At 47.4% G+C, this 12,353-nt stretch overlaps 1 protein-coding gene across 2 annotated transcripts in view; it reads left to right on the forward strand.

Moving 5' to 3' along the window:
- The window catches only part of LOC311117750 (FMR1-interacting protein NUFIP1-like), a 43,019-nt gene extending 35,988 nt beyond the window's left edge, over positions 1–7,031 (forward strand). For both annotated transcript variants that reach the window (XM_084192672.1, XM_084192671.1), the window contains exons 8-10: positions 2,219–2,350; positions 4,814–5,049; positions 5,201–7,031. In XM_084192672.1, the coding sequence (XP_084048798.1) occupies positions 2,219–2,350; positions 4,814–5,049; positions 5,201–5,797 (965 nt within the window). In that variant the 3' untranslated portion in view covers positions 5,798–7,031. The remainder of the gene's footprint in view (positions 1–2,218; positions 2,351–4,813; positions 5,050–5,200) is intronic.
- The last annotated feature ends 5,322 nt before the right edge of the window (positions 7,032–12,353 follow it).

Consider the following 12,353-nt stretch of genomic DNA (forward strand, 5'->3'; position numbering starts at 1 on the left):
CTCTGATAGAGAGGAGGTCCTAACTCTGACCTCTAACCCCCCTGTAGACTCTGATAGAGAGGAGGTCCTAACTCTGACCTCTAACCCCCCTGTAGACTCTGATAGAGAGGAGGTCCTAACTCTGACCTCTGACCTCTAACCCCCCTGTAGACTCTGATAGAGAGGAGGTCCTAACTCTGACCTCTAACCCCCCTGTAGACTCTGATAGAGAGGAGGTTCTAACTCTGACCTCTAACCCCCCTGTAGACTCTGATAGAGAGGAGGTCCTAACTCTGACCTCTAACCCCCCTGTAGACTCTGATAGAGAGGAGGTCCTAACTCTGACCTCTAACCCCCCTGTAGACTCTGATAGAGAGGAGGTCCTAACTCTGACCTCTAACCCCCCTGTAGACTCTGATAGAGAGGAGGTCCTAACTCTGACCTCTAACCCCCCTGTAGACTCTGATAGAGAGGAGGTCCTAACTCTGACCTCTGACCTCTAACCCCCCTGTAGACTCTGATAGAGAGGAGGTCCTAACTCTGACCTCTAACCCCCCTGTAGACTCTGATAGAGAGGAGGTCCTAACTCTGACCTCTAACCCCCCTGTAGACTCTGATAGAGAGGAGGTCCTAACTCTGACCTCTGACCTCTAACCCCCCTGTAGACTCTGATAGAGAGGAGGTCCTAACTCTGACCTCTGACCCCCCTGTAGACTCTGATAGAGAGGAGGTCCTAACTCTGACCTCTGACCCCCCTGTAGACTCTGATAGAGAGGAGGTCCTAACTCTGACCTCTAACCCCCCTGTAGACTCTGATAGAGAGGAGGTCCTAACTCTGACCTCTGACCTCTAACCCCCCTGTAGACTCTGATAGAGAGGAGGTCCTAACTCTGACCTCTGACCTCTAACCCCCCTGTAGACTCTGATAGAGAGGAGGTCCTCTGACCTCTGACCTCTAACCCCCCTGTAGACTCTGATAGAGAGGAGGTCCTAACTCTGACCTCTGACCTGTAACCCCCCTGTAGACTCTGATAGAGAGGAGGTCCTAACTCTGACCTCTAACCCCCCTGTAGACTCTGATAGAGAGGAGGTCCTAACTCTGACCTCTGACCTCTAACCCCCCTGTAGACTCTGATAGAGAGGAGGTCCTAACTCTGACCTCTAACCCCCCTGTAGACTCTGATAGAGAGGAGGTCCTAACTCTGACCTCTGACCTCTAACCCCCCTGTAGACTCTGATAGAGAGGAGGTCCTAACTCTGACCTCTAACCCCCCTGTAGACTCTGATAGAGAGGAGGTCCTAACTCTGACCTCTAACCCCCCTGTAGACTCTGATAGAGAGGAGGTCCTAACTCTGACCTCTAACCCCCCTGTAGACTCTGATAGAGAGGAGGTCCTAACTCTGACCTCTAACCCCCTGTAGACTCTGATAGAGAGGAGGTCCTAACTCTGACCTCTGACCTCTAACCCCCCTGTAGACTCTGATAGAGAGGAGGTCCTAACTCTGACCTCTGACCCCCCTGTAGACTCTGATAGAGAGGAGGTCCTAACTCTGACCTCTGACCTCTAACCCCCCTGTAGACTCTGATAGAGAGGAGGTCCTAACTCTGACCTCTAACCCCCCTGTAGACTCTGATAGAGAGGAGGTCCTAACTCTGACCTCTGACCTCTAACCCCCCTGTAGACTCTGATAGAGAGGAGGTCCTAACTCTGACCTCTGACCTCTAACCCCCCTGTAGACTCTGATAGAGAGGAGGTCCTAACTCTGACCTCTAACCCCCCTGTAGACTCTGATAGAGAGGAGGTCCTAACTCTGACCTCTAACCCCCCTGTAGACTCTGATAGAGAGGAGGTCCTACCTCTGACCTCTAACCCCCCTGTAGACTCTGATAGAGAGGAGGTCCTAACTCTGACCTCTAACCCCCCTGTAGACTCTGATAGAGGGGAGGTCCTAACTCTGACCTCTAACCCCCCTGTAGACTCTGATAGAGAGGAGGTCCTAACTCTGACCTCTGACCTCTAACCCCCCTGTAGACTCTGATAGAGAGGAGGTCCTAACTCTGACCCCTAACCCCCCTGTAGACTCTGATAGAGAGGAGGTCCTAACTCTGACCTCTGACCTCTAACCCCCCTGTAGACTCTGATAGAGAGGAGGTCCTAACTCTGACCCCTAACCCCCCTGTAGACTCTGATAGAGAGGAGGTCCTAACTCTGACCTCTGACCTCTAACCCCCCTGTAGACTCTGATACAGAGGAGCCAGTCAGTGGAGGTGGGGTGACTGTACCTCCTAAACAGATGACGTCAGGGCTGGGATCTCTGATGGCCAGCTACGGCTCCATGAGCGACAGCGACAGTGACCAGGAACCCCAAGGTGAGCTCTAAATGTCAGCTGTCTGTTTCCCCCATACGGAGGCCTGTTTCCCCCATACGGAGGCCTGTTTCCCCCATACGGAGGCCTGTTTCCCCCATACGGAGGCCTGTTTCCCCCATACGGAGGCCTGTTTCCCCCCCATACGGAGGCCTGTTTCCCCCATACGGAGGCCTGTTTCCCCCATACGGAGGCCTGTTTCCCCCCATACGGAGGCCTGTTTCCCCCATACGGAGGCCTGTTTCCCCCATACGGAGGCCTGTTTCCCCATACGGAGGCCTGTTTCCCCCATACGGAGGCCTGTTTCCCCCATACGGAGGCCTGTTTCCCCCATACGGAGGCCTGTTTCCCCCATACGGAGGCCTGTTTCCCCCATACGGAGGCCTGTTTCCCCCATACGGAGGCCTGTTTCCCCCATACGGAGGCCTGTTTCCCCCATACGGAGGCCTGTTTCCCCCATACGGAGGCCTGTTTCCCCCATACGGAGGCCTGTTTCCCCCATACGGAGGCCTGTTTCCCCCATACGGAGGCCTGTTTCCCCCATACGGAGGCCTGTTTTCCCCCATACGGAGGCCTGTTTTCCCCCATACGGAGGCCTGTTTTCCCCCATACGGAGGCCTGTTTTCCCCCATGCGGAGGCCTGTTTTCCCCCATACGGAGGCCTGTTTTCCCCCATGCGGAGGCCTGTTTTCCCCCATACGGAGGCCTGTTTTCCCCCATACGGAGGCCTGTTTTCCCCCATACGGAGGCCTGTTTTCCCCCATACGGAGGCCTGTTTCCCCCATACGGAAGCCTGTTTCCCCCATACGGAGGCCTGTTTCCCCCATACGGAGGCCTGTTTCCCCCATACGGAGGCCTGTTTCCCCCATACGGAGGCCTGTTTCCCCCATACGGAGGCCTGTTTCCCCCATACGGAGGCCTGTTTCCCCCATACGGAGGTCTGTTTCCCCCATACGGAGGTCTGTTTCCCCCATACGGAGGTCTGTTTCCCCCATACGGAGGTCTGTTTCCCCCATACGGAGGTCTGTTTTCCCCCATACGGAGGTCTGTTTTCCCCCATACGGAGGCCTGTTTCCCCCATACGGAGGCCTGTTTCCCCCATACGGAGGCCTGTTTCCCCCATACGGAGGCCTGTTTCCCCCATACGGAGGCCTGTTTCCCCCCATACGGAGGCCTGTTTCCCCCATACGGAGGCCTGTTTCCCCCATACGGAGGCCTGTTTCCCCCATACGGAGGCCTGTTTCCCCCATACGGAGGCCTGTTTCCCCCATACGGAGGCCTGTTTCCCCCATACGGAGGCCTGTTTCCCCCATACGGAGGCCTGTTTCCCCCATACGGAGGCCTGTTTCCCCCATACGGAGGCCTGTTTCCCCCATACGGAGGCCTGTTTCCCCCATACGGAGGCCTGTTTCCCCCCATACGGAGGCCTGTTTTCCCCCATACGGAGGCCTGTTTTCCCCCATGCGGAGGCCTGTTTTCCCCCATACGGAGGCCTGTTTTCCCCCATACGGAGGCCTGTTTTCCCCCATACGGAGGCCTGTTTCCCCCATACGGAGGCCTGTTTCCCCCATACGGAAGCCTGTTTCCCCCATACGGAGGCCTGTTTCCCCCATACGGAGGCCTGTTTCCCCCATACGGAGGCCTGTTTCCCCCATACGGAGGCCTGTTTCCCCCATACGGAGGCCTGTTTCCCCCATACGGAGGTCTGTTTCCCCCATACGGAGGTCTGTTTTCCCCATACGGAGGTCTGTTTTCCCCCATACGGAGGCCTGTTTCCCCCATACGGAGGCCTGTTTCCCCCATACGGAGGCCTGTTTCCCCCATACGGAGGCCTGTTTCCCCCATACGGAGGCCTGTTTCCCCCATACGGAGGCCTGTTTCCCCCATACGGAGGCCTGTTTCCCCCATACGGAGGCCTGTTTCCCCCATACGGAGGCCTGTTTCCCCCATACGGAGGCCTGTTTCCCCCATACGGAGGCCTGTTTCCCCCATACGGAGGCCTGTTTCCCCCATACGGAGGCCTGTTTCCCCCATACGGAGGCCTGTTTCCCCCATACGGAGGCCTGTTTCCCCCCATACGGAGGCCTGTTTCCCCCCATACGGAGGCCTGTTTCCCCCATACGGAGGCCTGTTTTCTGTGTGTGTGGAGGCAACAAACACACGTCACCAATGATTCCACTGTTTTACTATGGACTTGTTGTTGAATCTTAAAGTGAGTCCTAAAAACATATTTTAAAATGCTATGATGTCTAAAGTTTGACTTGTTACTTGAGTCCTTTTAGCTTTCATATTTAGACTATAAAAGGCCTTTACTTTCATATTTAGACTATAAAAGGCCTTTACTTTCATATTTAGACTATAAAAGGCCTTTACTTTCATATTTAGACTATAAAAGGCCTTTACTTTCATTGTGTTTCGTTACTCAACATGTTGAGATGTGATCTTAGTGGTGTGTCCCTGTCTCAGCCCTGCCCATCCAGAGGGCCAGTCTGCTGCCGAAGGAGAACCAGGCCATGCTGAAGGCTCTGCCAGCCAAGCCCCAGAACAGTGCTTCATCTGGGGCTAAGAGACTCTACCCTGAGCCCCCCCGGGAACCACAGCCTGGATCTGGTCCTCACAGACCTGGCAGGGGGGGAGGAGCGAGAGGAGGACGAAACAACATGGACACCCCCCAACAGCGCCGCGCCACTCTGCTTGAGATGGTAAGACACCGGGACAGAGGCAACAAGGCACAACTGATTTTGAGATAAAAGCTCAACATTTTCAAGTCTATGTATTATGAATGTAGTTGGCATGTGTAGTTAGCATTTTTCTACCTGCTGACTGTTTCAATGTGACCCCTGACCTTTACAGTTACTGGCCCCAGATGTCCGCCATGAGAGGAACGTGCTCCTGCAGTGTGTTCGCTACATTGTCCGAAACAACTTCTTTGTACTGGGGGGTCAAACTCAGGACCAGGACGGAACTCGGGGCAGAACAGTGACCACAGCTCACCCTAACCTTGACCCCCAGACACAGGAAGTGAGATCAGATGATCTGAGGGGTCCACTCCCAGCGACCTCTGTGGTTGGTCCAGATGCAACAGGTGACCAGGTGAGGTCATCACTAGAAGGTACCCAGAAACCACCAGTCTGTCAGGGACCTTCAGAGGTGGACATTTTGAATGGTGAAGCTGTCCATCCTGAGGAGATCCCAGGTGCAGCCTCAAACCCTGATGTCATAACTCAGCCTAAATCTAACCATGAGCCTGAGGCCCAGGGGCCTGTAGCCCAACAAGCAGGAGAAGACCAGAGCATGCTGGACAACACACAGAGGGGACCAGCCTGCTCACAGTCACATCCCCTCCAGGAACCTCCAATGGACTTGGCTGTGAATGCTGGATATGGATATGGTCACCCTGAAGACCACTCCCAGACCTCCAACTATGATGACGAAGTCTGGGAAACCTAAGACCCCTGACGTCACCCTAACCCTTAAATCAACTGTCACCTTGACCCCTGAAGTCACCCTAACCCTTAAATCAACTGTCACCTTGACCCCTGACGTCACCCTAACCCTTAAATCAACTGTCACCTTGACCCCTGACGTCACCCTTAAATCAACTGTCACCTTGACCCCTGACGTCACCCTTAAATCAAGACTGTTACCTTGACCCCTGAAGTCACCCTAACCCTTAAATCAAGACTGTTACCTTGACCCCTGACTGTCGTTGGGGGCGGGAGTTCCTGTATAAACACAGTCACTTCCTTTACAACTTCCTTCACAACAGCTGTGAAGTATGAATGCCCTGACTTCTGCAGAGGCTGTATCGCAGGAAATGCTGTACGGACGTTGGCGGATTGACCATGCAGAGCCTTTAACCCTTGACCTTTCACCTTGTCTCTGATGGACATGTTGGTGATAGACTGGCCCCTTGACCTTTCACCTTGTCTCTGATGGACATGTTGGGGATAGACTGTCCCCTTGACCTTTCACCTTGTCTCTGATGGACATGTTGGTGATATACTGTCCCCTTGACCTTTCACCTTGTCTCTGATGGACATGTTGGTGATAGACTGTCCCCTTGACCTTTCACCTTGTCTCTGATGGACATGTTGGTGATAGACTGTCCCCTTGACCTTTCACCTTGTCTCTGATGGACATGTTGGTGATAGACTGTCCCCTTGACCTTTCACCTTGTCTCTGATGGACATGTTGGTGATAGACTGGCCCCTTGACCTTTCACCTTGTCTCTGATGGACATGTTGGTGATAGACTGTCCCCTTGACCTTTCACCTTGTCTCTGATGGACATGTTGGTGATAGACTGTCCCCTTGACCTTTCACCTTGTCTCTGATGGACATGTTGGGGATAGACTGTCCCCTTGACCTTTCACCTTGTCTCTGATGGACATGTTGGGGATAGACTGGCCCCTTGACCTTTCACCTTGTCTCTGATGGACATGTTGGGGATAGACTGTCCCCTTGACCTTTCACCTTGTCTCTGATGGACATGTTGGTGATAGACTGTCCCCTTGACCTTTCACCTTGTCTCTGATGGACATGTTGGGGATTTACTTCCCTACGCTGTCATTATGTTTTCATCTAAACATCAACTACCTCTGGCATTTTATTTGATATGTACACTTGTTTTTTCAACATGTAAATAAATGACTAAGTAGTTCTACTATGGGAACAACACAGGATATTGGGATTGTTCATGAACACGCTTTGTGTAGGCTACCAGCAGTGGTGTAGTCCATTTCACTCTTTGTGTAGGCTACCAGCAGTGGTGTAGTCCATTTCACTCTTTGTGTAGGCTACCAGCAGTGGTGTAGTCCATTTCACTCTTTGTGTAGGCTACCAGCAGTGGTGTAGTCCATTTCACTCTTTGTGTAGGCTACCAGCAGTGGTGTAGTCCATTTCACTCTTTGTGTAGGCTACCAGCAGTGGTGTAGTCCATTTCACTCTTTGTGTAGGCTACCAGCAGTGGTGTAGTCCATTTCACTCTTTGTGTAGGCTACCAGCAGTGGTGTAGTCCATTTCACACTGTCCTTTCAAGCTTCTAGTTTGTCTCAATGAGAGAAGTAGACGCCAACAGAGGCATCGATTTTCTGCTCTTAAATGAGTCTGTTGTTGTCTATAGACACTACATGCTGCCACTTGGTATATAATATATTATATACTACATGCTGCCACTTGGTATATAGTATATTATATACTACATGCTGCCACTTGGTATATAGTATATTATATACTACATGCTGCCACTTGGTATATAGTATATTATACACTACATGCTACCACTTGGTATATAATATATTATATACTACATGCTGCCACTTGGTATATAGTATATTATATACTACATGCTGCCACTTGGTATATATTATATACTACATGCTGCCACTTGGTATATAGTATATTATATACTACATGCGGCCAATTGGTATATAGTATATTATACACTACATGCTGCCACTTGGTATATAATATATTATATACTACATGCTGCCAATTGGTATATAGTATATTATATACTACATGCTGCCACTTGGTATATAGTATATTATACACTACATGCTGCCACTTGGTATATAGTATATTATATACTACATGCTGCCACTTGGTATATAGTATATTATATACTACATGCTGCCACTTGGTATATAGTATATTATATACTACATGCTGCCACTTGGTATATAGTATATTATACACTACATGCTGCCACTTGGTATATAATATATTATATACTACATGCTGCCACTTGGTATATAGTATATTATATACTACATGCTGCCACTTGGTATATAATATATTATACACTACATGCTGCCACTTGGTATATAGTATATTATATACTACATGCTGCCACTTGGTATATATTATATACTACATGCTGCCACTTGGTATATAGTATATTATATACTACATGCTGCCACTTGGTATATAGTATATTATATACTACATGCTGCCACTTGGTATATAATATATTATATACTACATGCTGCCACTTGGTATATAGTATATTATATACTACATGCTGCCACTTGGTATATAATATATTATACACTACATGCTGCCACTTGGTATATAATATATTATATACTACATGCTGCCACTTGGTATATAGTATATTATATACTACATGCTGCCACTTGGTATATAATATATTATATACTGCATGCTGCCACTTGGTATATAATATATTATATACTACATGCTGCCACTTGGTATATAGTATATTATACACTACATGCTGCCACTTGGTATATAGTATATTATATACTACATGCTGCCACTTGGTATATAGTATATTATATACTACATGCTGCCACTTGGTATATAGTATATTATATACTACATGCTGCCACTTGGTATATAGTATTATATACTACATGCTGCCACTTGGTATATAGTATATTATATACTACATGCTGCCACTTGGTATATAGTATTATATACTACATGCTGCCACTTGGTATATAGTATATTATATACTGTATAATCTGAATATTGAATTGTTATGCTGATGACATACAGTGAGGGGAAAAAAGTATTTGATCCCCTGCTGATTTTGTACGTTTGCCCACTGACAAAGAAATGATCAGTCTATAATTTTAATGGTAGGTTTATTTAAACAGTGAGACAGAATAACAAAAAAATCCAGAAAAACGCATGTCAAAAATGTTAAATTGATTTGCATTTTAATGAGGGAAATAAGTATTTGACCCCCTCTCAATCAGAAAGATTTCTGGCTCCCAGGTGTCTTTTATACAGGTAACGAGCTGAGATTAGGAGCACACTCTTAAAGGGAGTGCTCCTAATCTCAGTTTGTTACCTGTATAAAAGACACCTGTCCACAGAAGCAATCAATCAATCAGATTCCAAACTCTCCTCCATGGCCGAGACAAAGAGCTCTCCAAGGATGTCAGGGACAAGATTGTAGACCTACACAAGGCTGGAATGGGCTACAAGACCATCGCCAAGCAGCTTGGTGAGAAGGTGACAACAGTTGGTGCGATTATTCGCAAAATGGAAGAAACACAAAATAACTGTCAATCTCCCTCGGCCTGGGGCTCCATGCAAGATCTCACCTCGTGGAGTTGCAATGACCTACCATAAAAATTATAGACTGATAATGTCTTTGTCAGTGGGCAAACGTACTAAATCAACAGGGGATAAAATACTTTTTCCCCTCACTGTATGTGAGGACAAAAGGGAATCCAGGTTGTTACAACCAAACTGACACTCAAGGTTTAATGTCACATGCACTAGTACAGCCTTTCTTGCTAACGGCAGGTAGCTTAGTGGTTAAGAGCGTTGTGCCAGTAACCGAAAGGTTGATGGTTCTAATCCCTGAGCCGACTAGGTGAAAAATCTGTCGATGTGCCCTTGAGCAAGGCACTTAACCCTAATTGCTCCTGTAAGTCGCTCTGGATAAGAGCGTCTGCTAAATGACTAAAATGTAAAATGTAACTCAAAACCCAACAATGCAGTAATCAATAACAATGTAATACTAAAAATAACAAGGTAGAACAAAAACACCAGATATAAAAATGAGAACATGATAAAGTAAGTATATTATATACAGGGTCAGTTCCAGTACCATATTAACAATGTGCAGGGATACTGGAGAGATAGAGGTAGATATGTATATAGGGGTCAGGTGACTAGACATCAGGATATATGATAATCAGAGTAGCAGCAGGTATATACAGGGTCAGTAGATATGTATAGGGGTCAGGTGACTAGACATCAGGATATATGATAATCAGAGTAGCAGGTATATACAGGGTCAGTAGATATGTATAGGGGTCAGGTGACTAGACATCAGGATATATGATAATCAGAGTAGCAGGTATATACAGGGTCAGTAGATATGTATAGGGGTCAGGTGACTAGACATCAGGATATATGATAATCAGAGTAGCAGCAGCTACAGTGGGGAAAAAAAGTATTTAGTCAGCCACCAATTGTGCAAGTTCTCCCACTTAAAAAGATGAGAGAGGCCTGTAATTTTCATCATAGGTACACGTCAACTATGACAGACAAATTGAGATTTTTTTTCTCCAGAAAATCACATTGTAGGATTTTTAATGAATTTATTTGCAAATTATGGTGGAAAATAAGTATTTGGTCACCTACAAACAAGCAAGATTTCTGGCTCTCACAGACCTGTAACTTCTTCTTTAAGAGGCTCCTCTGTCCTCCACTCGTTACCTGTATTAATGGCACCTGTTTGAACTTGTTATCAGTATAAAAGACACCTGTCCACAACCTCAAACAGTCACACTCCAAACTCCACTATGGCCAAGACCAAAGAGCTGTCAAAGGACACCAGAAACAAAATTGTAGACCTGCACCAGGCTGGGAAGACTGAATCTGCAATAGGTAAGCAGCTTGGTTTGAAGAAATCAACTGTGGGAGCAATTATTAGGAAATGGAAGACATACAAGACCACTGATAATCTCCCTCGATCTGGGGCTCCACGCAAGATCTCACCCCGTGGGGTCAAAATGATCACAAGAACGGTGAGCAAAAATCCCAGAACCACACGGGGGGACCTAGTGAATGACCTGCAGAGAGCTGGGACCAAAGTAACAAAGCCTACCATTAGTAACACACTACGCCGCCAGGGACTCAAATCCTGCAGTGCCAGACGTGTCCCCCTGCTTAAGCCAGTACATGTCCAGGCCCGTCTGAAGTTTGCTAGAGTGCATTTGGATGATCCAGAAGAGGATTGGGAGAATGTCATATGGTCAGATGAAACCAAAATAGAACTTTTTGGTAAAAACTCAACTCGTCGTGTTTGGAGGACAAAGAATGCTGAGTTGCATCCAAAGAACACCATACCTACTGTGAAGCATGGGGTTGGAAACCTCATGCTTTGGGGCTGTTTTTCTGCAAAGGGACCAGGACGACTGATCCGTGTAAAGGAAAGAATGAATGGGGCCATGTATCGTGAGATTTTGAGTGAAAACCTCCTTCCATCAGCAAGGGCATTGAAGATGAAACGTGGCTGGGTCTTTCAGCATGACAATGATCCCAAACACACCGCCCGGGCAACGAAGGAGTGGCTTCGTAAGAAGCATTTCAAGGTCCTGGAGTGGCCTAGCCAGTCTCCAGATCTCAACCCCATAGAAAATCTTTGGAGGGAGTTGAAAGTCTGTGTTGCCCAGCGACAGCCCCAAAACATCACTGCTCTAGAGGAGATCTGCATGGAGGAATGGGCCAAAATACCAGCAACAGTGTGTGAAAACCTTGTGAAGACTTACAGAAAACGTTTGACCTGTGTCATTGCCAACAAAGGGTATATAACAAAGTATTGAGAAACTTTTGTTATTGACCAAATACTTATTTTCCACCATAATTTGCAAATAAATTCATTAAAAATCCTACAATGTGATTTTCTGGATTTATTTTCCTCATTTTGTCTGTCATAGTTGACGTGTACCTATGATGAAAATTACAGGCCTCTCTCATCTTTTTAAGTGGGAGAACTTGCACAATTGGTGGCTGACTAAATACTTTTTCCCCCCACTGTATATATATATATACATACATACATACATACATACTTTCAGCCCATACATACTATATACATTTTATGGACAGTCAAATTCTACAATAATTATATTTTGTTTGTTTTTACTCCTGAACCATCTGGTTTGCTTCTATATGCCATATTTTTCTAACTGTGCTCTTTCACATCCCCGCCTCTTCATGGTTTGACTGTCCAACACCATACCTCCTGTCATTGCCTATTTATCATTCAGCTATAGCTTGTTGCCTGGGGCTGGGGAGGGACAGAGATCAGGCAGGGGGGGACAGGGGGAACATGCCTCTAAGGTGGATCAGTGTCATGTGGGTGATCATCCAGGTATGATGCATGAGGTAAACATAAAGTTCTGTGCACATGGGGCTGTCTGTTAGCACGCATCATACTGGTGGAAACGGCTTTGTTTCCCCCCTATCCTTCCTACCAAATGACTATACTGAACAAACATAGAAACGCAACATGT

The sequence above is a fragment of the Coregonus lavaretus genome, assembly GCF_964263955.1.
Source record: "Coregonus lavaretus genome assembly, contig: HAP1_SCAFFOLD_765, whole genome shotgun sequence".
NCBI classification, from domain to species: domain Eukaryota; kingdom Metazoa; phylum Chordata; class Actinopteri; order Salmoniformes; family Salmonidae; genus Coregonus; species Coregonus lavaretus.